The 25,677-nt window shown below is 37.4% G+C and overlaps 2 protein-coding genes across 6 annotated transcripts in view; one reads left to right on the top strand and one right to left on the bottom strand.

The window, feature by feature from the left end:
• WDR20 (WD repeat domain 20) overlaps positions 1 to 1,687 on the top strand; it is a 46,505-nt gene extending 44,818 nt beyond the window's left edge. For 3 of the 5 annotated variants that reach the window (XM_075753535.1, XM_075753533.1, XM_075753528.1), the window contains one exon: positions 767 to 1,684. In XM_075753535.1, the coding sequence (XP_075609650.1) occupies positions 767 to 820 (54 nt within the window). In that variant the 3' untranslated portion in view covers positions 821 to 1,684. Of the gene's footprint in view, positions 1 to 766 lie in introns of all 5 variants that reach the window. The other 2 variants (XR_012835560.1, XM_075753532.1) reach the window with 2 other exon arrangements.
• Positions 1,688 to 1,774: 87 nt separating this feature from the next.
• MOK (MOK protein kinase) lies at positions 1,775 to 24,522 on the bottom strand. The gene is given in 16 exon segments (XM_075753008.1): positions 1,775 to 7,115; positions 7,118 to 7,127; positions 7,207 to 7,374; positions 7,376 to 7,408; positions 8,367 to 8,478; positions 8,710 to 8,799; positions 8,801 to 8,866; positions 9,279 to 9,380; positions 11,762 to 11,820; positions 11,822 to 11,953; positions 12,644 to 12,651; positions 16,282 to 16,352; positions 17,946 to 18,035; positions 19,799 to 19,884; positions 19,886 to 19,914; positions 24,423 to 24,522. Coding segments are annotated over 16 exon segments (1,131 nt in total). The 5' UTR covers positions 24,430 to 24,522; the 3' UTR covers positions 1,775 to 7,047.
• Between the last annotated feature and the right edge of the window lie 1,155 nt (positions 24,523 to 25,677).

The following is a 25,677-nucleotide window of genomic DNA, read 5'->3' as shown; positions in this document are numbered from 1 at the left end:
TGGTGTACAGTTACTTTTATGTGAATGATTAAAAAGGGGCTACTATGCATCAATCTGAATTGGGATCTATCTGTGGATCTCTGTCCGTAAGGTGTAGTTGCCTCAATCCGGAGCAGTAGCCTCTGTCTAAGCAAGGGGTGCCGCACAGTCACGGGTGCTGTCTGAAATGAAGTAAGTCTCATTTTGTTTGAATGGTGATGTAGTTAAACGAGCTGGTACAAAGTTTTCCTGAATGCAAGCTTCAACTGTAATGGGGTATCTTTACTGAACTCCTGCTCAGCGTTTCATTCTCTTTTACAATTACCAAAATCAGTATTTGGTTAGATAATCTATTTTTCTATTCAAAGCTTGTAATATTCAATAGTGTATAAGAGATTCCTGTACCAGGTTAGGTGTCAAACTTGTTGATACTGGAATAGGTTTGTTTGTTGCTGCCCTAATAAAATGCTGATCGCTTTTTTGGTGTATGGTTTTTAAAAGTTTCACAGTGACTCAAAATGCAAGGTAGATTAAATCAAATGCTGGGATCAGATTCACCATGTGTCATAACCGCACACACTCTGTTACTTACTGAAAGCTCTTTGGTGTGCTGCTTGGCTGATAGAGTAGTGGCTTAGATCCTTTTGTAAGAAAGGAAGGTGCCGATGTCTAAAGTAAGCAAATGATGGTAAAAATAAATTGTACTCGTTTTAGCTTCAGGCTAAGAACTTTATAAAATTCATGTCAGGTTCTCTTGCTGGATTAATGTAAACTGCTTTGTTTGCAGGGTTTATTGTCATCCCAAAACCAGGCCAATTCTCCAAGTGGAACTGTAGTATAGCCATCACACTACTGCTAGCAAATCTCTGAACGCAGGACAAGAAGTAATGACAGTGGAACCAGGAGCTGTTCTTCAGGCAAAGAGCATCACAAATTATAATGTGGCAGAGTGTAAACATGGAATTATGTGAATCACATAGTAATTTGCAAAGGAGTAATGTAATGAGTTCTTATTACAGCTAATACTGCTAGGCTGCTCACCCAAGGAAGAGTTTTCATGTTAAAAAAAAAAAGGCAAAAAAAAGCAAAAAAAAAAAGCTTCCTTTGGTGCTGCAGGACAAAATAGTAACACTTTTGGTTTTCTTTATACTTTTCAAGTCCAGTGTAATTTAATCTCTCTATATAATTATATAAATAAAAGACATATATATATAGTGTAAAATAAAGTATGTTTTCTTAAATTCAAGTAAGTTCAATGGTTAAACTAGTACTTCACCATTGTTTATTTTGCACTGATTTTTTTAACCAGAGATGGCTAGAAGACAGCCTGGAATGCACTCATGGAAAATGAAAGTCATTACTTTCTGGCTTCAAAATGTTATTCAGGAAGATGGATGCTGCAATCATAGATTTTTAAAACAAAATTGTTTTGCACTTAAATAGTTTAATGCTCATAGAGAATTACTTTAAATTTGGTGTCCAAACACCAGAGAAGCTATGTTGTGGAGAGAAGATCCTTTGTATCTATTAAACATTTATTTTAATATTGTTGTTTCCAACTGCAATCGGCTCTGTATTATATGTATAAATAATGTAATTCAGTGGTGGGGAAGGGGAGTAATGGATCATTACACTAGAAATTCTCATTCATTTAAGAAAGTGATATTTCTAATTCAGAAAATACATATTAAACTATCTTGAATATGCATTTTTGTTTACTTTCTGTTCAAATTCAATCACTTTTGATGTAACCAATCCTTTGTTCAATTAAATGTTTGGTACAGAAATATCATCTAAGCTTTGTAGAACAAATTCCTTTCAAAAATATCTCATCTAAAACATTGCTTTGTATTTAACATAGTTGAATTTCAATTAGGAAAGTGAAATAACATTGTTCTGTTCTCATTCTTAATGGTTTTGTCTCGAAATACATCATACAGCAGAAATCTTGCAGACAGACAACTTTGTGGGGTAAGGATTTTGTAATGGCACAGTCCCATCCATTTGTCTGAGGAGTTGTGAAGTGAAAGATCTGGCAGTAGTAGACATACACTTCTGAGTTGGCAATCTAAAATTAGGTCACCATTGTGGCGTAGATGCATTTCTGAGACAACTTGTTTGTTTTCAATCAGGCGTCGCATTTCTAATTCACCGCTCTTAAACTGATAAGTGTTATGGAGACAGACGTACCCACGTAGCTGTATAGTTTAATGCTGCTTGTCTGAGTGCACGTTATTTTTAATCACTCAGCAACAGAACACTGACCTTTTTTTCAGTAGCTCTTGCAAAAAAGATTACCCCCCCCCAAGAGATGTTGCTCCCTGTCAAGGCCCAGAACGACACAAGACAGCCGTACCTGCTCTGTCTTTCCCTTTACCCTTTGCAGCAATATTTGCAATTGGGCTTTTGCTGAATCTTGCAGCTGGGCATTAGGCAGGCAGCGGGGAACCTGCCTGGCAACAGGGAACTTGCCCAGTCAGCACACACCCTATCTGAGGGCACATGTTAACGCCCTTCCTGCTCTTTAAGGATAAAGCTGCGTAAAATTTTTTTCAATTGCAAGTAAACTTGAGACATTTTCAGGCAGGAGAAGTTAATTTTTTTTCAGAAAATGAATGAAAATTTGGGGAGAAACAACTTGTGACTAAGTCTTACTCTTGTAAAGCAGCTAGCATGTAGAAAACTGCCAGACACATTTATAAGCCGGCATTTAGGTTGTGTGCTTTGTTAAAGCTGGAGCTGTGCTTTACAATCCTTATCTACTTACATTCTTCTAAAATATGAAGAATAGGGAAAATACTGAAACTGAGCAGGATTATTGTTCAGAAGTTTTGATTTATTAACATAGTGGGTTTAACTGTTAAAATACAGATAAACCTTGTCACTGAAACTAGTGCATTACCTCCCTGTATACTTCCTGTATGTAAGTGCTTCGTATGGTTTGAGTCAGAGTGAAACAGCTGAGAAAATATGTAATAACTTTAAAAGACTTTTTTTTTTTTCCCCTTCAGCTGGAAAAATACAAAATCAATACTGAAAGGGCCATAGTATCCAACATTAGGGTAATAGTAGCAGGTACTCACATACGCATTTGTAGAGTACATCCCCACTACAAATCATAGTTGAACAGTGTACAAGGACTGAATGTGGGTTTTCTTTTTTCAGCCTCTTCTTTATTACCAAGCAATCATCTGGAAGCTTGAACTGCCCATCCCACCCTCTATTCCATATGGAAAAAGAATTCTTTTAGGAAGAAAAAGGATACTAATAACTTACCTGGAAAGAACTTAAGAGTTCTATTATAGATACAGCTCTTAAGAAAAAGTTACTTACTATGTTAAAAAAAAAAAAAATTAAAAGTGAGTGGAACACAGATCATCTCAATACGGAATTTTAGCTGGAAGAACAGTACTTGCCAGTTTGTAGTTTAAAGCTGAGTGTATTTTAACGATAAAGCAGGTGGGAAGACTCAAGTTTGCCTACTAATCCAACAGCCAGAGAAGTGTAAGTTGTCTCTGGAGGTCTAACAGCAAAGAACTTGTTATGAAATAAATACCCGTGACGCACCGCATGTGCCAAACTGTGTAAGATCCACCTGAAAGCATAAAATCAATGAAGAAAACATTCCAATGGGGTCCTTCACTTGAAATCCCCAATTTTCCTAGGAAAAACAATCTGCTGAATGTGAAATTGCCTTTTTCATTACAACAGTCTGACAACCCCAGACACAGAGTATGTGAGAGACAATTGCTGGCAACATAACAGGTATTACACTGACAGGCTTTTCTCTCCAACTTAAAACTTACTAAAAATCCTGACTTTGTCTTTTTCAAAAAATAACCACTTTCCTGCTGTATGAATAATGTAATTACCTACCTGATATTAATTATAGAAGCAAACATTTGCAATAACACTTCTGAAAAGAGGATCTGGGGGAATTCTTTTTTTTTTTAGTTGAACTGTTCGATGGAAATATTTAAACTTCAGCATCTGTGATTTGAGGTTTCCAGAACAAGATTATGGGAAGCTACCAATACAATTAACATATCTTCATCAGGAACATACTCTAGATAATAGGAGCTGTACTGTACCATGCTAGGTAAGAGAGCTCCGAGTCTGAATGAGCAGTCAAATGTGGGTAGTAGCATTTGTCTTTTTTTTCTTTTTTTTTTAAATCTTCTAAGAAGTGAGTAACTATGGCGAGCAAGATCCCTCAGATGCAATGTTACCTATTTTTAGATGATCATTTTTACTGCTGCACACCATGCTCAACTCCAAATATATTAACACCAAGCAACTCACCATCTTCCTCTGGAAAAAACCCTGGATAAGCTCACGGCACCTTTTGCTTGGAGTTCCAAAGGTAAGAAGTCAGAGGTTACTGCTGTTACACTGTGTTGCCTGTAGACCTGCAGTCCTTAATTCCATTTCCTAAGCTTAGTATCACACCTTTCTTTTTTACGCAGATAGATATATATCTCTATCAATATATCAACCTATGCTAGGTATTCCAACAAATATTGTATTGCCTTATTGTTGAATCTCTCTATCTGTTCCATCAGTATGGGCTGCTAATGTGAAAGCATGACTAAGTGGGGAGATGATTAACTGTGACAGAGCAGTTCGGCTCAGTCAGTCACTCTTGTCTTCATGTATCCCCCACTGCACCTTGAGATACTGTGGTCAGGGGCACATTTTTTTGCTCAGAACTGGAGGAAAGATAGCATGCATCCCGCATGAGCTTAGTAAAATGAGAAAAAGCACTTAGCTACACCGTTACCTTCTGTTTGATTCTCTCTTTACTGTGATGTTCTCACTCTACTGGTGTAGAACATTTCCTCCACTAAAACTCTGCTTATATATTTGTTCAGTAAGAGAAACCTGCTATTCCTCTGGCGTACCTAGGACGAGTAGCAGTAATAGAGGTTTCCCTGCAGAGCCTTGTTCGTGTGCTGTAGCCTTATTTTTACAAGAATTCTTGCCAGGGCTGGGATGTTTTTCCATTCTTGCCATTGAGACTGAAAGTTTGCTATGAAGAAATGGAATGAAATGAGCAAAGGTACAGTAGGCTATGATGCAGGTGCAAGATATTCAACTTGGATAGTCAAATTTGAATAAATACCAAAAAAATTACTCCCACGGTATGCACCACAAACATTTAGCCTGCTAAGATTTTCACATTTTGAAAAGTCTGCTAGTAAATGTCATGTTGATCCTTAGTACAGTATGCAAAAATAATACTTTCTTCAAAACATGAAGCTAAACATAAGATAGAGAGGTGCTTTTAGGTGGTAGATCTTGAAAGGATTGATAAAAAAACTTGAGTCTCATGAGCTTCCTCACATTGAAAAGCTACAATGTGGAATTTGGGTAAGCTCGAAGTTACCCAGAAGCTGACTGGTAGAACAAGGAGTAGGATCTAATGCAGTCACAACTGGATTCTGCAAGTGTTGAGATGCCAACTCTTACAAAACCAACCAACCAACCAAAAAAAACCCCAAACCAACCAAAAACCAGAACAAAAAAGCCACCTACTGGGAAACCTCTAATCGAGTGAGAAGAATCATTATTTTTACAAATGCATAGCCTAGTAAAATCTCAGAAGGAGAGCTGAGAGCATAATGGGCATAACTTTCATTCTAGACAACTAGTATTTTTATAAAATCTTTATGTTAATGTATTTTACTGCACCATTTAAGCTGCAGCTTAACTGATCAGAATAAATAGTTTGTCTGGATTTAGAGCATCAATATGAAATTGATGCTTAAGGGTTGGCTTAGTATCTTTAACATGATCTGCTACCAGTGCATTTTTTTTTTCCCCCTAGTGTGCAGCAGTGACTTCTAATACAATGTGCCCCTTGCCAGCCTTCTCATCACCCATGGCTTGAGGTTCACCTTTTTGTTGCACAGAAAATTCTGAACAGCAGCAGTAGTGCCAGAGGTCTTTGGTTACTGGTTCAGGAGGGTAGGTGAAAAAGCTGATCACTTCCCAATTATAAGAGTTACTTTCAGAACTATTGAAAAACCAAAAATGTTATTTGCAAAACCTGTCTTGCACACATACTTGGTAGGCAGAAGATTTTTAAACCCCCAGCTAAGTATGACTTGCACAAACTTTTTTTTTTTAATAGCAAAACCATTTTGCTATTACCAAATTTAAGTATTGCAAATTAATTATTGCAAACTTTTAAAAGATCTTGGAAGTTTTAACATTAGTGGTATTAAATTGCAATAACTCCTTTCGAATTAAGATTAAAAAAAAGCCTTTTAACTCTTGCCTTTTATAGCACTACTAAACAATAACATTATATTAAGTTGTTACTGATGATCTGTGTGCAAAATTTCTGAAATATGCTTATATGTCTTTACTGCTCTTTTAAGCAACTAGCTGCAATGTCAGTCACTGTTAAAACTTTTAATTAATATTAATGGCTTGAAGAAAATGATGACTAAATTTTATTTTTGAATCAGATAAGTTGCTTTAGCTTTTAGCTATAGTTACAGAAAAATATTCAGCAGTTACAGAAACTGCATCAAAATCAAGTCTGTCATATGACTGTATAATCTGCACATTCTCAATAAAACTTCAGGTTGAAGTTCTTGAATACAGGAGCTGAACATTTTCCAGAGTTGGCTGAAAAATAAACATTTTTTACACCTACAAAATATACAAAAGTTAGCTGTCATTTATAATATGGTATTAAAACTTATATTTTGTATATATCATTCCATTCCTAATACTAAAGCTCAAATAATCCTTTCATGTTATTTTTAACCAACCTCCTCCTCCATCAGGTTCTAAAAGGAAAAAATACTTAGAAAGTTCAATAGCAAGTGCTCTCTAAGCTGTGCAAGGACAACACTTTATTTAAATATTGATACCTCTCAGGAACAGAATACCAAAACGGAGATAAGCAGCCCCCATAAACTCAAGGGGTTTTCCTACACATCGTCAGGGAAACACAAAATGCTGTTCTTTATAGGCCTCTAACAACGGAAGCATGATTGGGTCGCGCTCACTGCACAGTTGTGCTCTTCCTCACACACCAAATACTTTACAAGGTGGTCAGTAACCTCCTCCTCTTCCTTCTAGAGCAGGTAAGTGGAAATGTCTCAGGGAAGACTTACATGCCTCTGTTTCTCAGACTGTTGAGGAAACAACAGAAGTTTGAAACACGCTTTGTAAAACACATTTTACTGTGACACTTTAAGGTAGAGTCCATACCTCAATATTTGATCCAATAAATCTAACAGACTGTAACACAGGGGTTTCACCACTTTCCTCAGGTGCCCGGAAAACTGAGTGCAATGCAGGAGCAGGACAGGAAGTCAACTTGGCTCCTCCAGAAAGATTTCATTTTGGCAATTCTCCACAAGGAGGTCCACATTGTTGTTTTGTTTTTTTCCTGGACTTTCCTAAGAGAATGCTTTTAAAATAAACAAACAAGATTCAATTTCTTTCAGAGAACATCTTAAGGAATAAAATTAAAAGAGAAAATCCAAATAATCAGAAAAAACCCAACTCAGCCAAACACTACATCAGTTAATTCTTTTTTTAAAGTTACTGCCTCACTTGATGTTTTTTGCATGTTTTCCTGAAGGAACTTCTTACAAAGCCCACATTGATGAACCCCAGAACTAAGTTGGTGGAAAAACTGGCTGCTCCTATCGATGGAGAGTTCATGCTTTCAAGGTTAAACACACAGGAGAAAATAATATATAATTTGTTTTGCTACTGTAATTTAGGGTTTAAGAAAAACCTGTATTTGACAGTTTTTCATTTAGTACTAACTTCTACCTCACCTTGCAGATACTGCGAATCCTTAAGAGTGAACAAGTTGAGTATTTTTCACATAGTTTGAATACAAACAAAGTTTTAGTTTGACAGAATTTTTAATCAGATTTTACTTTTTTTGATTTCCAACATCAAATATAAGTTTAGGATTTTGTCAGATATCATCTAAATACAGAATAATTAAGTTTAAAATAAATAAAATTTTATTTGCTCAAAATGTAGACTGATGGCCTTAAAAGGGCAAAAGCCCAGTTTCTGTCTCTGCTACAACTTCATCTGTAAAACTCTAACTCAAAGAACAACAAAATGATGATATTTAAAAAAAAAAAAAAATTGGAACTGACCCTTTAAGTAATAGCAACTATGACAAAAGTCTACTGAAGGGATCACAGCTTCTAAATTCTAACTTACATGTTTCAGGGCTTCGGGGAGGGGGCAGGGGAAACTGCAACCGACGCAATAAAGTGTTCAGGCAGACTGGATAAAACCAAGTAATCAGCTTAAGTAAAACATTTGTTTGTAGCTAACAAGCTCAGTGTCACAAATTACTTTCTCCAAATGGGCTGACAATCCTTCCACTTAAACATTACCTGTCTTTGACTTCCCTTTGAAATTTGCGACAAATGCAGAGGTACTTGCCCTGCTTAATTTCCTAGTAATCTGAATTTTTTGTGCATGGCCAAAGCTTGTGTATCAGCTGCCCTAAAAAGTTTGGGGAAAAACAGAAAAAGAACAAACCATCAGTTCTGCTTTAGGTGGAGTTTGGAGTCAATGCAAAGAACTATGTTGACTGAATTGTGTTCATGGTATTGCAAGCTAAGTACTAGCACTGTAAGCAAACTTCATTTCAGTCCACTTTAAATAATAAGCACACAGTGCTCCTCCCACATTTAATTTTAGTCTTCAAGACTGAAATGATTTGAAGTCACTTGCCAGAGCTCTTGAAAATAAGGGTGCTGTAATGCTTGATGGGCAGCAGTTCTCACATCAGGATCATATTTTACCATTGCATACAGGAGAGAAATTGTGCACAAGAGAAGGTATTCCTTTTCCTTTTTTAAAGGGGAAATCAAAACTCGCAGCTCTTGACCTGCATTAAACAAGTTGAGAATAGTTATTCATGCATATTCAGAGAACACAATTTACTGAAAAAAATTACTCTCATCTGATTTAGGTAATCATTTATTAGGGACAAGTAAGTAACACTTGGGAAAAAATGTTTTCTTTCCTAACAAGTTTTGTCATCGGCCTTAAAGGTACTGTGGAAATAAAAGGCCAAATAAGACTGACACAGGCTCAGATTTCCTCTGCGCTGCCGAAAAGGATCACGAATGCGTGACTATCTCTGGGGAGGGGTAGAAGACACCGCTCTTTGGTCAGTAGCCGTTGCAACAGTATTAGATTTTTGTGGTGGTTCCCTGAGCAGAAATTGCACATGGTTGTACAGTTACATTGTGGATATTTAAACAGTGGGATTAATAACTATGGGAATGCGTACTTACTGCTTGAACTTGTTGAGAGTTTGGTTAGTGGGAGTGCCTATAACGTCATGGGGTTTTGAAATTTGGTCCAGCTCAGTACATCCAGTAAAGAGAGGCTGAAAACTGCAAGGTAAGAGATGGCGTTAGCACTATAGAAGACACAAATCAACTAGTTAAGTGGCATAGCTGCTGCTTCAGTTAAAAAAATTTCATTTATGAGGAAGATACATTTTAGAATTACTCATTTGTGGACAGCTTAATACCAACCAACATCTGAAGGATAACATGTAAGCAGCAGATTAACACAACTGCATGTTTCGATGGAAAGAGTAGTTTGGGCTATTAAACAGAAACCTGTAGTTCCTCTCTCCTTACAGGTTTGGGGTAAAATATGTGAAGAGAACATCCTCCTAGTGCAAGGCAACAGATATGGGATTGTGTTTTCTGCAGATCCCAGAAGACAGTGTGTTTTCCTCATTTTAAGACAGCAGAGCCAAGCAGTCCCTCTTGTTGTGCATACACATAGAAATAGATATTTATAAGAAACATCCCATTCCTAGCACACAGGTTCTTTGCAAGCAGCAATACTGGAAAGATGGTAATTTGAATTGCATTCCTGAGTTTAATCCACAGTTAATACAAAACTTGCATGGAGTCCTTGAAAACATGGTTATCAACAGAGCAAGCTGACTTAACAAGTTAGGTTGACTAACATTTGTTTCTTGCACGTGTTGCCTTTTTCCATATTAGCAGAACATTTCCTTGGACTTTTAATTTAAGAACCACTTCAGTAGCACCACATGATTCTTGAAAGCAAAACACTCAGCCCTTTTTGGAGACGGGGGAAACTTCTTTTAACCATTTGCAAATTCAATCAAATAGCTGGCTGCAGAATTCTCTGTCTTCATAAAACTTTGAGAGGAAGGAGCGAAGAGAGATCTGATTCATGTTGTGCAGCTCTATCAAGACAAGCAGTTGGGAGTAGCTTTTGTGTGATCTACAAATATGTGCTGTCTCTAAATGTAAAACTATAGTAGGGAAGAACAACGGTGCAATCCACAAAAAAATGTAATCCAGGAACCATGATTTATAAGGAACAGAAAGAGGGAGACCAAGATTTGCAAGATAAGCATGGCTGAGTAAGATGAAAAAATTCTTACACAATTGGTGTAAAGCATAAAGGCGTACACAAATGTTCACCAGCAAAAACTGCAAGATCCACTTAAAAAGAAAGAAACCCGTCCAGGACTTCCTTTAGCTTGGCAAGGCTGTATCTTTTTTAATTCGGTAATTTCCAATAAAACCCTCATTTCTCTCTGAACACATCTATCAGGTCTCTGAAAATGTGCAGTGCTTGCAAAGACTGAATTTTGTTCCATTAAGCTAAAATTAAGAGGAAATATCTTTAAGGTTTTTTGCCGGAAGAAAACTTCAGTTTGCAGCATGTAATTTTCCTGCCAAACTTCAAAGCCCACCCTATCAAACTGAAATGGAAAAACATGGCATTTTTAAAGCTTTTGGTCCCAATTTACTTCGCAAGAGAACTGCCACATTTGGGATTTTTCTGTTAACAGTTTTCTGACCGAAGTAGAACTGTTTCTACAAGTTAGCAGGCAAAGCATAAGGGTTGTCATTTAATGTGATGGTGATGGCAGCAGCTGCACTTGCCATGTGGAGGAGGAGGAAAGAAGCAAAGCAAAATGTTATCACTCCTGGTTGCGTATCAGAGACAGCAGTGTGGGAGGAGAATAAAGAAGAACTGCTGCTGTTGCTAGGGCACAAAGATAGTGGAGAAATACTCATGGTCATTATTTTTCCTTTTTTTTCCTTGAAGACCGATGACAATTTTTTTTCAGTTATAGTTTCATCATCATCGAAAAGTTTAAAGGACTTTAATCTGGGTTTTTCTGAGCTCTTCCCTCATCAGAACCCGACTTCAAAATATTCCAGTACATAAGGTCGTGGCACAAGGGTCTTAAACACACTGCATTATAAATCAAAGTAGTAAATAAGAGGGAGTGTCTGCTCTGATCTCCTCTGTTTTTGCAGAACAGTAACTCAAAAAAAGAGGGAAAAATGTTACCATTAAGTGCATTAACAAGATTGAAGACATTTAGCGATGCTTATGACAGGAAACGAGCTGTACTCTGTTCAGAGATAAAGCAGAGAAAACACATTTTTACCTAAGTCAAACATAAAGCCAATGGGGGAATAAAATCCACAACAACAAAACAACCAACTGTTCAGAAATGTTATTTTACTTTTAAATAATATTTGTTGGTACTATGTTCTCTTGAACATCCCACTGCTTTATTACTAACCTGCCACAGGGTGAAAAGAGTGCCAGACAAGACAGGATTACTACCTCATGAACCCTGCAGGCTAATCACAAAAGAAGCTTCCACAAAACCATGGAAACAAAGATCATATTACCCATACCACGTGCTCCTTATTTATTTATTTACCTTTGATTTTCTTGATCAATAATAAGCAAGACCCTCCACTGAACACTGTTCCTTGTGATTTCACAGAGAACACAGCCAGCACTCCACACAGCAATTTTGGTAACGATAGTCGCCATTTGTAAGTAAGCATTCAGGTCCTTGGTACCAGCATGTAGACCAATATTCTGTATGTGGCTGGTTAGAATAGATACTCCTACAAGATCCAAAATCTCCTAACTTCAGGGTATTCTGCTGCAAAAATAAATAAAGTATTTTGACAAATTAGAAACAATTTGAGAGCAAAGATTTTTGTTAAACGTGTGAAGTAGTCATCATAAAAGAAATCACAGATTACTTTAAGAATAAACTTTCAGAAACCCCAGGAGTAGTATTATAGCAGTAAAACTGCATTTAAATAGCAAGTAGCTCCAGGCTTGAAGATATCTGTGTCCCATAATATGTGCAAATACCATTCTGTACATCATTAACAGAAAGAGCTGAGAGTTAATTGAAAAGCATACGGACTATTACTGAAGGGAAGACTGCTAAGTAGGACATCTGGAATAAGTTATTTTCTGAGAGTTCTTGTATTTAGCAGTGATATAATAGGTGGCTTTGGCTTCTCTTTGTACAGCTTCTCCTGTACACTTCTAAGACTTAAAAGAAAAATTTATCTCGAGAAAATAAAATTTCATAAAGTGATTTTTGCAATCATTGCTTTTCAGACATTAGCAAAATAACATTCTGAAACTGTCAGGAGAATAGAAGTCTCTTACCTATGTATGTGATCAAGAGATTTGCATAACTGGTATATGTAGTAGTTGCTGTTTTTTTTTTTTATTTCCTCCAGGTAATGGCTTTCTCGTTCCCAAAATTAAATTTCAAGTTGTACAAGTCCTTTTCAGCAAACAACAGAATACAAAAAAAATCCCAAAACCAAACCTTTTCAGCTTCCAATAGAGCATTAATATTAACTTTTTCCAAGTATACTCTTTCTGTCATTTATAGCTAGTTTTGTAATCCATTTTCCACTCAACCTCAAATATAATTTAGATTTCAGTATGCACCAGAATAGCTCAGCTAACAACTGTCAATTCAATAGTCTGTAACCTGCCTTAGCTTTTACTGCATGTTTTTCTTGCAGTATTTGCTTCCCCAAGTTCTAAAAGAAGTGCAGTATTTCACTTCTAAACGTCTAATTTCCTCTCTAAACAAAGTAACTGTCCTTAAGGTTCAAGATTCCTATCAATCACCTCAAATTACTGCAATGCTTAAATGACTGTGATTCACATTTGACTTGCAAATTAAAGGTTAACCTCTGTAGTTTAGCTTGCTATTGCTGTTGCACAATAATGAGTTATAAAATTTATCTATTTTTCAAAGCCATTCCATAACTACTCAGCTTTTTTTCTTTTATAGGCTCCAAAGGCCTTTTAATCTTGCTGTAATGCCTTTATGTAACACTGCAATGTCATCAACGGAGGCAGAAATGATCACAGTTTTGAAACAAAGCAGGTACTGATCTGCCTGATGACAGTAGTATGAGTAATTGGCTGGGGAGGAGGAGGGAGATTATCAGGACACTAACTCATTGAGGCTGCAAGTCCTAGCAGCCAGCAGGACTTGTGTTCCTCACTGATTACAGTACTCCTCCAAAGCCACATAATCCACTGAGCAGGATTAGGTAACAAAGCGCTTGAAACAGAGTACTGTTTACATCGGGACTTGTAGTATTATTACCCCAGTAGACATAAATGGTGTTTTCAACATCAGGATTTTTGTCATTTATAGTAAAAAAAGATTTTATAAAATGCAGCTATTCAAACTGACTTGGATTATTATTACTGTTTGAATCAGGCCTTCATAAAAAGAAGTCACACTCAGTTGTTTTTTCATTACAGGTCACTAGTAAAATCTGGAGCAGATGCTCTTCTACTTCCAGATTTATCATTACAGAAATGTTATTGGGAAGTAATGATGAAGCAAATCATAAGGCTGCAACACTTGAGGCTACAATTGTTGCTTGAGGCGTCTTCCCCACCTCTCGCTGAGCCATATTTTTTTCATCGCTTTAAATGACCAAACTGTGCTTGATTAAACAAAAGGCAAGACTGTTTTCAGTTATTAAATGGCTTGTGATACCACTATAAATTAATAGCAAGAGTATTATGACTTTGTCTAAGGACAAATAGCTTTGTCTTGATTGACATAACACGAATCTGTCAGTTTATTAATGAAAAAAATCCCCAAAAGATCAACTTTTGCATTAGTAGCATTACAGTGAACTCCAAATTACAGAAGTGTCTCTATACACCTTGTTAAATTAGAAATTCATTTTCAGTTTCCTCTACTTCAAGTTTTTCTTCATTACAAAATTTCATACAAACCATGCTTGCTTCTACATTTTTCTAACTTAAAGTTTTTTAAATTGTTCTGCACCTATAGTAAACTTCATTTTGCAAGATTCAGAGTAGTCAGAAAATTACAAGCACTGGCATTACTATGCACTGTAGAAATTTACAAAAGACTACAAATCACTCTGAAAACTGTTTTGTGACAGAGCATCACTAATGAACACAATTTAATTGTTCTACAAATTAGTAATGCACTCCTTCAAATCACAACGTTGAAAATTCAAAAGGAGCTCCTTCCACTTGCCATTGTTATCAAGATATCCTCAGTCAATAAGTGTTCTAAGAACTAAGATTAATTTTCCAATTTAATTATGTACTTGGAATATTTGCCATATTTATTGTTTGAAATGACTGCCACGTGTTACATTTCTTGCCTTTGCAAGAAGCCACAAGTAGAGTTGTTTGGGGAGAAAACAAATAAAAAAGTATTTCTGCCCCATAGGAAATTGTGGTGTTGACATTTCTACTTTGAAATTCCAAAATTAACTTCTGAAAAATGCAAAACACTTGACAGAAATTAAATACTGCAATACTTCAAAATAGTAAAATACTTTTTTTATTTATTATAATCTCCATAGGATTCTGTTGTTAATTTTCCCATTTTATTCTGTGATTTGATAAGCTCCACCCCACGTGCCACCACCTTGTACAAGGTGAAAAAAAGACATTGTGTCATGGGAAACAGTCCAGGCAGAAAATCCAGACCATAAAGAAGAACTAGCAATTTACAGAAGTTCAGGTAGACTCAGATTAATGTTTAGATAACCCCTAACCGCAGCATTTCAGATTACAACTGAACACAGATTTCATTTTGAACTGATTCACCATGCCATAAAAAAGGAGGTTTTTAAAACTAAGTGGAAGGAAAACAATCTTCTTATAGGAAACTTGAATTTGATAAAAACTATATTTTAAAATTTAAAAAAACCAACCAAAACAAAAAAACAGAACATACTGAAACTATTAAACTAATTTCCATCTGTATAGAATGCTTAATATAGCAAGCTTTTTCACATGAAAAGAATGAGAGAAACACTAAGAAATGTAACCAAACGAAAGCAAATACTCTGAGGTAAAAAAAAAGGCAGTTAAAGAACAAACCTGAACATTCTGATTTTTCATAACTGAAATGGAGTATCTTTCCTGGAAGGAGAAGATGCAGGATTGTTTTTAATGCACTGGACTATGTTACTAGCCAATGAGGACTCCTTCCTATATGCTATTACTCTGACTTTACAACTTAATAAAATAAAATGTCATATTAAACCCAGCAAATATGTCTGCTTCAGTGATCAGCAAACAACTGTATTTTAACCTCAAATTCTTATCTAGGTCAGGAACGAGGTTACTCCTTTTGTTAGAAATATGAATACTCAGTGTCACTAACGTAATGTTTGGGAGCAAGTCTTTTATCTACTCTATTACACTGAATGACAGTTGCATGCTCAGTTATTTAATTCCCAACTGTTAAGACATTACAAATTTTTAATTATTCAGAAAAAAAAAAATCCTCTTTTAATATTGAATTGTAAGTGCGTGCCCCTTCATTTGCTGTATCCAACTCCTTTGACGTCTATATGAGATCAGGTTTTAAATCAGCTTTTGTTTTAAACTTTTTTGTAGGAACTCTTCCTTGAGCTTTATGGTCTCCCATCTGCTTCAACAAACAGCTCCAGATTTTTTAAATATAGGAGGTTTCAGGGAACAATGTTATTTTATAGAGAAAATTTGGTAAAAGGCATTTTTATTAGATATAAAAACTGAAAATCATTATTCACTGATTCTGTAGGTTTTGGAACAAATGGGAATAATTTTCTTGTTATATCACTACAGTCCTGACCTAACAAAGAACCTATTTAAGTTGCACTTTTTCTTACATAAAGCAATTATCTTGTGTTTTGCAGTCAAGGTTGTTTCCCTGTTTTCACATAAAGTTTGACTGTAGAAATAGATGGCCATTGACCTGACTCCCTGGATACCTTCTGCGTGCATCCATGCCTTAAACAAGTGAGTATATTACACTGGAAAGAAATAGAGTGTAAAGCAGTACGGCACAACATTTCCCTATGAATATGTAATGATGAACAACTAAGTGAAAAATAATTAATTCCACTTTGTGATCTATACAAGAAGGGTTTGTGTATTTCTTAAGCATATGCTACATACCTTTTATCAGCTCATAAATATTCATGTCCATAAGTTCACATATCAGTGAAAGGGAGCCAGCTTTTGTATCGCTGAAGAAACAAATAAGGAGACTTTAAGCTAGAAATGTTGATTTGTACACAACATAGAAAAAAGTACTTAGTTTAACTAGTATTAAAATGGACATTTTCATTTTCAATTGATACTTTCTCAGAGAGTTTTTTCAACTTAGGATCTGAGGTATCATAGTTTTTGTTTATACTACCCAAAGTGTCTGTTGCAAAAGTTAACTGATTTACTCTGTGAAGTTACTTAAGGCATGTTTTCTTGGCATATCACACTGTTTAGTATCAAGAAATTTGCAGTAATTTAACTGATACAATCTTACAATAAAAGATAGGAAAGCCATTATGCCATATATGAAAATACTTACTAGTTAGGTCATCAGTAGTGTTATATTGCATGGAAATGAGTATCTGACTGGAATCTGTGTTTTCCTGACAACAGCAGTTTTAAGTATTATCACAATACAATAATATATCTGATGCTTTACTTTCCATTCGACTACCCTGCAGAGGCAGACATCTTTAGGTCTTCAGTTTTTCTTACAAGATAATTGTATTAAAGTATATCCCTTCCGCAATGTTCCATTAACCCAGACAGCAAAAGGTTGAGGGTACAATCTGCAATTCAGTTTGCAGGCAGACTGTGAAAGAGCTAGGCGAGCTGGCTGGCCATCTGGATTACACTTTGTTAACAACATGGCAGCTGAAGCTGAGAATTCCAGAAAGCTAAGCTGCTGACACGATTACCGGCTTTCCATATATTTGCAGAAAATGAGCCTGTCAATAACAGTATAGTACCAGAGCCTTGAGCACAGGAATAAGATGGCCTGAAGAGCAAGAAAAAAATATTTTAGAGCAGTCAACAAGTTTTGTGTCAAGTATTTGAATAATGAAGTATATGTCTGCTGTTGCATAGTGATGAAGTGTAACACACAGTCATGGAGTAAATGCTGTCATAAAACCTGATCTTGTGAGACAGAACATGTGCCCAGAAGATTCTTAAGTGCCTAATGAGGCTAAGGAACACAACTTCATTGACTGATCTCTTTCCAAATTCATAGCTCACCTGTTGCCTAATTCAGAGGTCTAAACTTCTATTATTTGCAAAGGGGTGTCTGTAAAGTTGCCAATGAAATGATACAGCCAAGTAGTTTGCTTGGATCCCTAGTTCAAACTGGCAAGTCAAACCAAGATCCTTGACGTACCAGAGCCTATTCCAGCAGATAAGCTCTGAGTGTGCAATACCAAAATAGTGTCTCCAGTAGACATAATGTTGTGCAGTTAAAGCACTCACTGGATATGAGACATAGATTGAAATCACCAGCCAGTATTACATATTATGATATGAAGTTTAATTATACTTAAAACATATCTACTCTGTAATTGTAATACTCATGTTGAAATATTTTTGGTCTGCTGCAAGAGAGCCGGAGAAAGTGAGAGATACATCAGATTTTCTTAACGGAATAGGCACAAAGACTTCAGAATTTGACAAATTTGTTGGGTTTTTTTTCTTTCTGTTGGAATAAAAATCTGGTTAAGTGCCTACAGGTTGCCTCTAGACCCAAAATTATTCAAATAAAGGAATAAGGAAGAAAGAAATGAGTGCACCATACTTACAAAAAGACTTAATGTAACATAAGAGTATTAGGATGCAGATTCGGCCGCCTTAGCACTTGTATTTCTCTCAGATTATTGACTTGTTCCATAGTAAAATTGAAAAGAAAAGAGGAAGACTGACTCACAGTCAGGGACTGGATTATAATTGTCTTTCTCCCCTGCCATGAGACTGTCAGAATCTACTCCACTTCAGTCTGTAATTGAACTTTCAAAGGCAGGACCTGATAAATTGTTTGCCTGCTTTGTTCCATTATAGAGCAAATCAGCAATCAGGAGAATGGCTTTATTCCTTCTTGAAGTCTGGAGTAGCTGGACTTACCCAAACAAGATAAGTAGTAAACTATTGCCCTCCAGACATCAGTTACTATGCCAAGGAGCTATCTGGGAGGAATTTTGTGTTGCATAATAGTATTTATTATGATAGTGTTTTTCTGTGCTGGTGCAGCATACGTTCCAACTACTGCTCAGCATGATGCTGGAAGTAACAATTTAGCCTTGCCAAATTTAACATTTAAAATTAAGTTTTAACTAACCGCTTACATTAAAAATAGACACTATTCAACTATTGTTTAATTATTTTGTTGCCCTCCTAGACTTTAATAAACAAGAAAACTACATGCTACAGAAACTCTGAGGAAGAAGGAGGAAACAAAGAACTTTGCACACTGTTTAATGGATCAGAACAGGACACATGCCTTTTCACAGTCAGACTTAAAGCTAAACACAACAATATTTTCCAACTTGAAACTAGGAGAAATACCTTGTACAGGCAGGTTCTGTTTAAAACACTGCTATCTGTTGCTAAAAGAGTTCATTTCATCAAAAGAATTTGTCTGTCAATTTATCAAAGGGTTAAAGGCCTAAAAGGTATTTTAAACATGCTACATGACAAAAAGAGTCTGCTTGTTATGCCCTACCACTGAACTGTATACCATCTGCCCTTGATATAGCTAAGAGTTAGTTTTAAATACTCTTTTGATCATAAATTGGACAATTTGGTCAGTTGTAGGTAATGTATAAATAGACCAACAGTTCTCTGACAACAGAACAGAAAATCAGAAGTCACATCACTTGAAGATATTTGAGTGTTTTTTTTTTTTAAACTTACATTCTTTGAAGCTCTGAGTTACGTTGTGAAATCTCACCTAAGAGCAAAATGTCCCATTTTACTTCGCACATACAAATGTGTCACTCATTCCACTAGGAACTTAATATATTTAACTGAGAATACAAAGCCAGTGACCTAAACGGCATTGTTTGACATATATATTTGGAGGAGAATGTCAAATCTATGTCTGCTTCCATGCAGCTCTCTCCTTTATTTTCCTAACTGATAAAAAGCACCTATTTTGTGACCATTTAACATCTTGGTGATGGATGTAATTAAATATAAAGGCAAATATGAAGTAGAACTAATGTTATACATGGACTAAGGATAAATAAAGTGGTTTTAACTTGCATTAAAACAGCACTTAACATAAGACTGAAAAAAGTATTGTCCAGGGGAAGGACTGACACATTTCCTCCTCCTATTATTACTTAGAGCAAGAAGAAAAACCACACAAGTCTATTCAGTGCATTTTGGAAAGGCAGAAATCAACTAGTCTTCATTCTTCTTGTTTCACCCTCGACCCAGTGGCTGGGCAGCATTTAGTACAGTGGATGACATCAACTACAGTACTCAAGGAAATAACCCCAACGCAAAATAGGAAGGCGCTCCATAATCAGCAGCAGAGTTCCCTTTCTGTACTACATGCAAACCTTTTTAATACATGTGTATTCAAAAAACTTCACTTAGTCTTAATTTCACATCTCTCCACCAAATTTAAATAAGTATGATTAATTATGCATACCTTTCAAAATGTTGCTTCATGTGTTCACATGCATAGCACTTTCCATCCCTAAGACTCAGTGTCTTCAGAACATCAGAAAATGTTCCCTTCTCCTATCTTACCAACTGGTTTATATTCTAAAAACAAAAATATACTGTTTCAGTATGTTTAAAATAGAAATTGTTATGCATATCAAGCCATACCTGATTTATTAAATTCTGACTAATGGAAAAATGTTTAAATAAAAGGGGTTTTTGTTAAGACAGAAGATACTTATATATATCTTAGACAATAAGCTACTACCTCCTTGCTCAGAGACATGCCACCTCTGCACACAGCACTTCATACTGTTTTCCTGCTGCAGCACATTAGCAACTCATACCTGAACTTATTCTTTGCTTCTTTCATGAGAAAAAAACCTCTTTATTGACATTGTACTGAAAACATAAAATTATCTTGAAAAGCAAGTGTGTCTTGTCATTGTTCCAGTATGGGGGTTTTGGTTGTTTTGGTGGAGTTTGTTTGGGGTATTTTTTGGTTTTGAGTTGGGTTGGTTTTTGTCTTTTTTTTTTTTTTTTTAAGCAAAGCTGTTGCTGATTTTAAAGCTTTATTCCCATATTAAATTCAGATATTAGTTTTGCACTAGGCCAAAAATAATTTAATAATGAATTGCACCAAACAAAAGGATGTGAAAATCAGTCAATTCTAGTTGTGCAGAATTTTAAGAGATGAAGCAGATAACGTAAGGGTTATGAAGAAAGCTTTATTTATATTAATTTCTGAGTCTTTCCTAATTTCCTTCAGAATTGATGTTTCTTTTCTTTCCTCCTTTATTCTCCTTCAGCTTTGTGATCAACTGTTCGTTGCCAATCCCACTGCCTGGTTCCCTTCACCCACGTTGTCCTCCTGTTTCCCTTTATTTTTAGCACCTACAGATTCTATCCTTGATAATTCTTCCAGTAATTTCATCTGAGCAAAACCCAGTTCTGGTTAGCTTTATGCTGCTGTTGCTTTTGACATACTCTTATTATTTAAGAAAGATTGAAACCCAGTCATTTTGAGGGAGGCAGAGCAGGAAACCTGTTTAATCATATTCAACACTTCATGGGAGTCAGAATAACTGTAGGAGCCTTAAGCTATGTTGATAGCAGTAAATTCAATTAATTTTGTTACTGTGACAACAGTCCTGGCACAGATTTGGCCTGTGACAACCACCACTCTCTTAAGCACCTTCCCAGCCTGATGTGAGGACTCCTTCTAAGGTCATTTCTCAAGCAGTTTCTGTCCTACTGCCTCGTTTTGGAAGATAATAGAATTTACTAGCATAGATGTGGGCCATTTCATGCCAGTTGCTCTTTGTATCCAAGAAGATTTCCAGATATGTTTAATTTACAAGTATAAATACAGCCTCACAGTGGAGAAAGCCTGCCAAGAAATTTTGCGGAGGGAAAAGTTACTTAGACAGGGACATTCTAACAGTCTTCCAACTAGGAATCAATTTGTGTTGTCTTAATCTCTTTTCTCCTCCCCAACTACTTTCACACTTACTCCTGTTAAAAAAAAAAAAAAAGTCTTTCCTTGTGATCCAAATGCTTATATTTTAATTAGTAGAAACCTTCCCCTTGCAAATCCCTCTTTTTCCAATACAGTAGCAGCACTTCTGTGAGAATTGTCAGTTGCTCTTCTAATTTTTATCACCTGCTGCTTAGGTTTCCTGATCATTATCCATCATGCTGGATCATAAACTAACTAGTTAGGCCATCTAAATTTGAAAAAATAGGAAAAAGCAGAGTGATTAAAAATCAATGACACCATCTACTGCACTCTGTACAGCCAATTTACACATAGAACTATTTTAAAAGCAGAAACGGAATTTGAAAATCATTATGGATAAAGAAGGCAATCCCTAATAAAGACTCCAAAATAGGGAAGAGACCATGATACTGTTTAATTCATGTGACTGTTATTTCATACCTGGTCAATTAGTGCCTTAAGCAAGGTGATCACCAGCCTTTTGCTTTCACTAAGCAAGTAACATGCTTTGTCAGCAGAAATCACACTTTGCACCTTGCTTTCTACCCCTACCTTAAGTTTTCATTTCCTATCTAAATACCTACATATAAGATGGAGATAGTAAATTCAGAATACTTAACTCACACTCTCACAGAATTTTTTTGGTACTCTCCTATTAGTCAGATACACACTGGCTATGTTATATGTTCATACAATGTCAGAGCCAGTCCCTGTGACAAAAAATACCCTGGGCGGGTACAAAAAAATTAGCTATTTGTTGCCATTTATTAGAATCCAAGAGTAGGTCAATCTCATATTTTTCTTTCCTTAAATGCAAGTAATTGATTCTCTGGTAAAAATAAAATTCAAAGCCTGTGACCTGAAAATAAGATATTAATATTTATGGTATACCAGCCATAAGTGATAATGAACCAAAGTACTTAGAGAAACACAGGGAAAGCGTTATTGTACAAATTAATTGAAAATACTTTTAGATATATAAAGAAGTCAGTATTTGTTTATATAATTTGATTTTGTTTATAATTTTTTCTATACATGTTTTTTTTCTTCTACAAGAGAAGTCCAGATAACAACGGAGGGCTCAAAATAATTTGATTTTATTTTTAATTTTAAACTGGAGACTTCTAATAGGGTAAGAAGAGTTAATTCTTTACACACTTTGAAACATTCTACTTGAAATATTTCAATTTGAAACACTAAAGATTTTTTTCATGTAAGCATGTAAGGCTTGTTATTTTAATATTTTACAATAGAATGGCATACATACAAAATAAAACCCCCACACATAACAAAAAACTGAGGCTTTAACCTGGCACTTAAGAGAGTGCCATACAGTGCAAAGAATAACAGCAAAGACCTGAATAATTTCAATTGATTGAATAAAGTGCTGAATCAGGAATGAAAATTGTATTATTTGAAACATCTCTTTGATGCATAAAATCAACATATAAACTCTCAACAAAAGAGGTCACTGAAGATGAAAGCTTTTCTCCTAGGAAGAAAATGAGAACAATCATGTGACGAGTTAGTTATTGTTTAATGAGAAGTGGAAAGGAACTCACACGTTGTAAGAACAATAACATAGAAGTTTATATAGAATAAGAAGAAATAAAAATTAGACTTCAAATGAACTAACAATTTAATACAAACTTTGAATTTGCGTCCACAAGCCAAGATTTCTGGACATTCTTAAAAATCCACTTCAGCACCACATAATTGATCCTTTGAAAGTGACCAAGTGGCAAAAAACCCACCAAAACAAGGGACTTAAACACACACTGAAAGAGAAGAGTCAGGTCAAAGCACGTCAATTTTAAGCTATGAAACTACAGCTACAAAACAAAACTAATTACCTGTTAGTTTACCCAAATTTGTGGTAAAATGAAAGCTCAAAGATGAAGAATGACAGAAATGTTAAAAATGTTATCAGCATTTTAACACTGAAAGCTTTGAGGGTGAAATTAAGTAAACAGTGTTTTAATTACACTTGCATATAACATTAAAGAATAAAGAAGACCTGATCACTGGTTAGCAATTCTTTCATGGCATCTCTAAGAAGCTAGATACTACCTAACCTCTTCCTTCCCTCCCCTATTTCAGGCACGCAGATGTTGAGGCTCAGAATGGTTAGCAGAAAGTTAGATAAAGGTTAGCAAGACTATGTTGTAGCAATCTGAACTAATCTAACACCAAAAAAGTTGCCATTAAAATGGCAGAGAGGTAATCACTCAACAGAAGGACACTTTAATGTGCAAGAGGCTACAGGACCCAGCAAATTAAGAACAATGTAAATTACAATCATGGGCACGTCATGGAATTCAGACTACACCCGTATTGCTGTAACTAGAGAGCACAAAAACCCCAGAAAAATCCATATCATTTTGAATTAAAGAATCCAATGCAAAATGACAGAAAAAGATAGCATTACAATAGTCAAAACAGGATATTATAAAAACCTAAACCAGATATTCTGTTGTGAAGATGCTGAGATGCTGAGGAAGAAAAAGCCAGGACATTTAAATATGACATTGATGCATGTGGGAAGAGAGAAATAACCAAACAAATGAAGAAAGCAACAAGAAGTTCAGCCTCAGCCACAAGGCCATGGCACATAATTATTGCATTCAGAAACAGGCTAAATATGTAGGATGTGACATGGGATGATTCCAAGGATGCTAATAGAAGGAAAGGCTTGCAGAAACAAAGAATGAGAAAACTTAGCAATTTCTGAGAAAGTACTTGAAGAGACCAGAAGACAGACAGGCTACTGCTTCACGGGAGTGGGAGAAACATTTATTAGCACCCTGTTGAAGAGGAGGACTGGCACGCAGCGAGAGACCAGCGTTTACATGTGCGGTCTCGATAGTGAGATCTAGGAGCTGGCAACGGGCTGCAGTGACGGCGTTTTCCAGGGACTACAAAAGCACCTAGGACCACCATCAGCCCGGGTGCTCCCCGCGCGGCCCGGGACCCCGGTCCCCTCGGGCCAGGGTCGCTGGTGACGGCCGGCCTCCTCAGAGGCGCCCGGGCCCACGCCACCCCTGTGGAAGGGCCCTCTGCCCGCGGCCTCCACACCGAGCAGGGCCCGCTGCTTTCCCCCGCACCCCCTTACTGTTCATCCTGCGCTCGCCTGCGGGTCTCGGGGTGAGCGGCCCGGCCCCCTCCCGACCGCCGAACACCTCCCGGCCCAGCCCTCAGCGCGCCATGTTGTATTCCCGTCACCCTGGCAACCGCGCAGGCTCCAACTCCCCGCCCCAGGCTTCGGCTCCGGCCCCGCCCCCTTAGTGTCACGCCCCTCTACCTCCACCACACGCCAGGCCACGCAGGCGCAGTGCAGCGGTCCGGCTGGCGGGGAGGGACCTAACGCACGCGCAGTGGGCACCACGCAGGGGCAGTCGCCTTGCTTGCCCCGCCACGCATGCGCAGTGTTCTTGCCCACCAGCTGCGCATGCTCAGTTGCGGGAGGCGCACGAGCGTGCGTCCGTCAGCCGGCGGGGCCGTTGCGCGGTGCTGCTCGCTGAGGTGCGGGGCGGGTGGCGGCCTGACGGGTGCCAGCGGGTGTCCCTTTTGGCCACGGCCCTTCGTGCCCCTGCGTGCGATCTTGCTTTGTGTGGGGTGATGCTTCTCCGCGCGCCCGTCTTTCCTGGGGCGGTGGCGTTGAGCCTTACGTTGTTAAGAGGTTAACGTGTGCAGCCCTCGGTCCGAACCGATGAGCGCTCCGTAAAACCAGCGGCGGCATCGGTGGCGCTGGCTCGGGTCAGTCACTGGTACGCGCGGCCGGTGCAGGGACTTGGTCGCGGCAGCGCTCCGGGGAGCTCGTTCATGCTCGGTGGCGGGCTGATCCCTAGCGGTGTGCGTGTGCCGCTGCAGGTGTGCTGGCTCGGTGAGGTGGGTGCCGTGCGCATCTCCGCTTGCCGGAGGAGTAAATGCAGAGACGACGATGTGGACGACTCCCCTGCTCCGTATTAACCGTGTGCTCCTCACCGAGCAGTAGTTGAGCCGGTCTCCAAAAAACTGCGTTTTGGAGTGGTGTGTTGACACACACAGGCACCCCTCCCGTCATGGTGTTTGCTTGTTGCTAAACGGACATCATGTGTTTTAATGAAGGCTTCAAAGCTGAGAAGAAAAGTTGTCTTTGAAGTGCTGAGTGTGTAGTAAAAAGTAAAATATTGGGAAAAGGTGAATCGTTTGTCCGTGCAAACTAAGATCCTAACAGTGCATTAAACAGCCAGAGGAGTAAATGCTTTAAAATAAACGCCCAAAATAAATACTTTAGTTAAATTAAACGAATGATATCCTAGAAAACCTGGGGAGGTATTAACCTATTGACTTAGAGCTGAAGTCACCCCATGAACGTGTCCTGCGGT

The sequence above is a fragment of the Balearica regulorum genome, chromosome 5, assembly GCF_011004875.1.
Source record: "Balearica regulorum gibbericeps isolate bBalReg1 chromosome 5, bBalReg1.pri, whole genome shotgun sequence".
NCBI classification, from domain to species: domain Eukaryota; kingdom Metazoa; phylum Chordata; class Aves; order Gruiformes; family Gruidae; genus Balearica; species Balearica regulorum.
The sequence above is the reverse complement of the archived record's forward strand: the minus strand, read 5'-3'. Positions and strand labels throughout refer to the sequence as shown.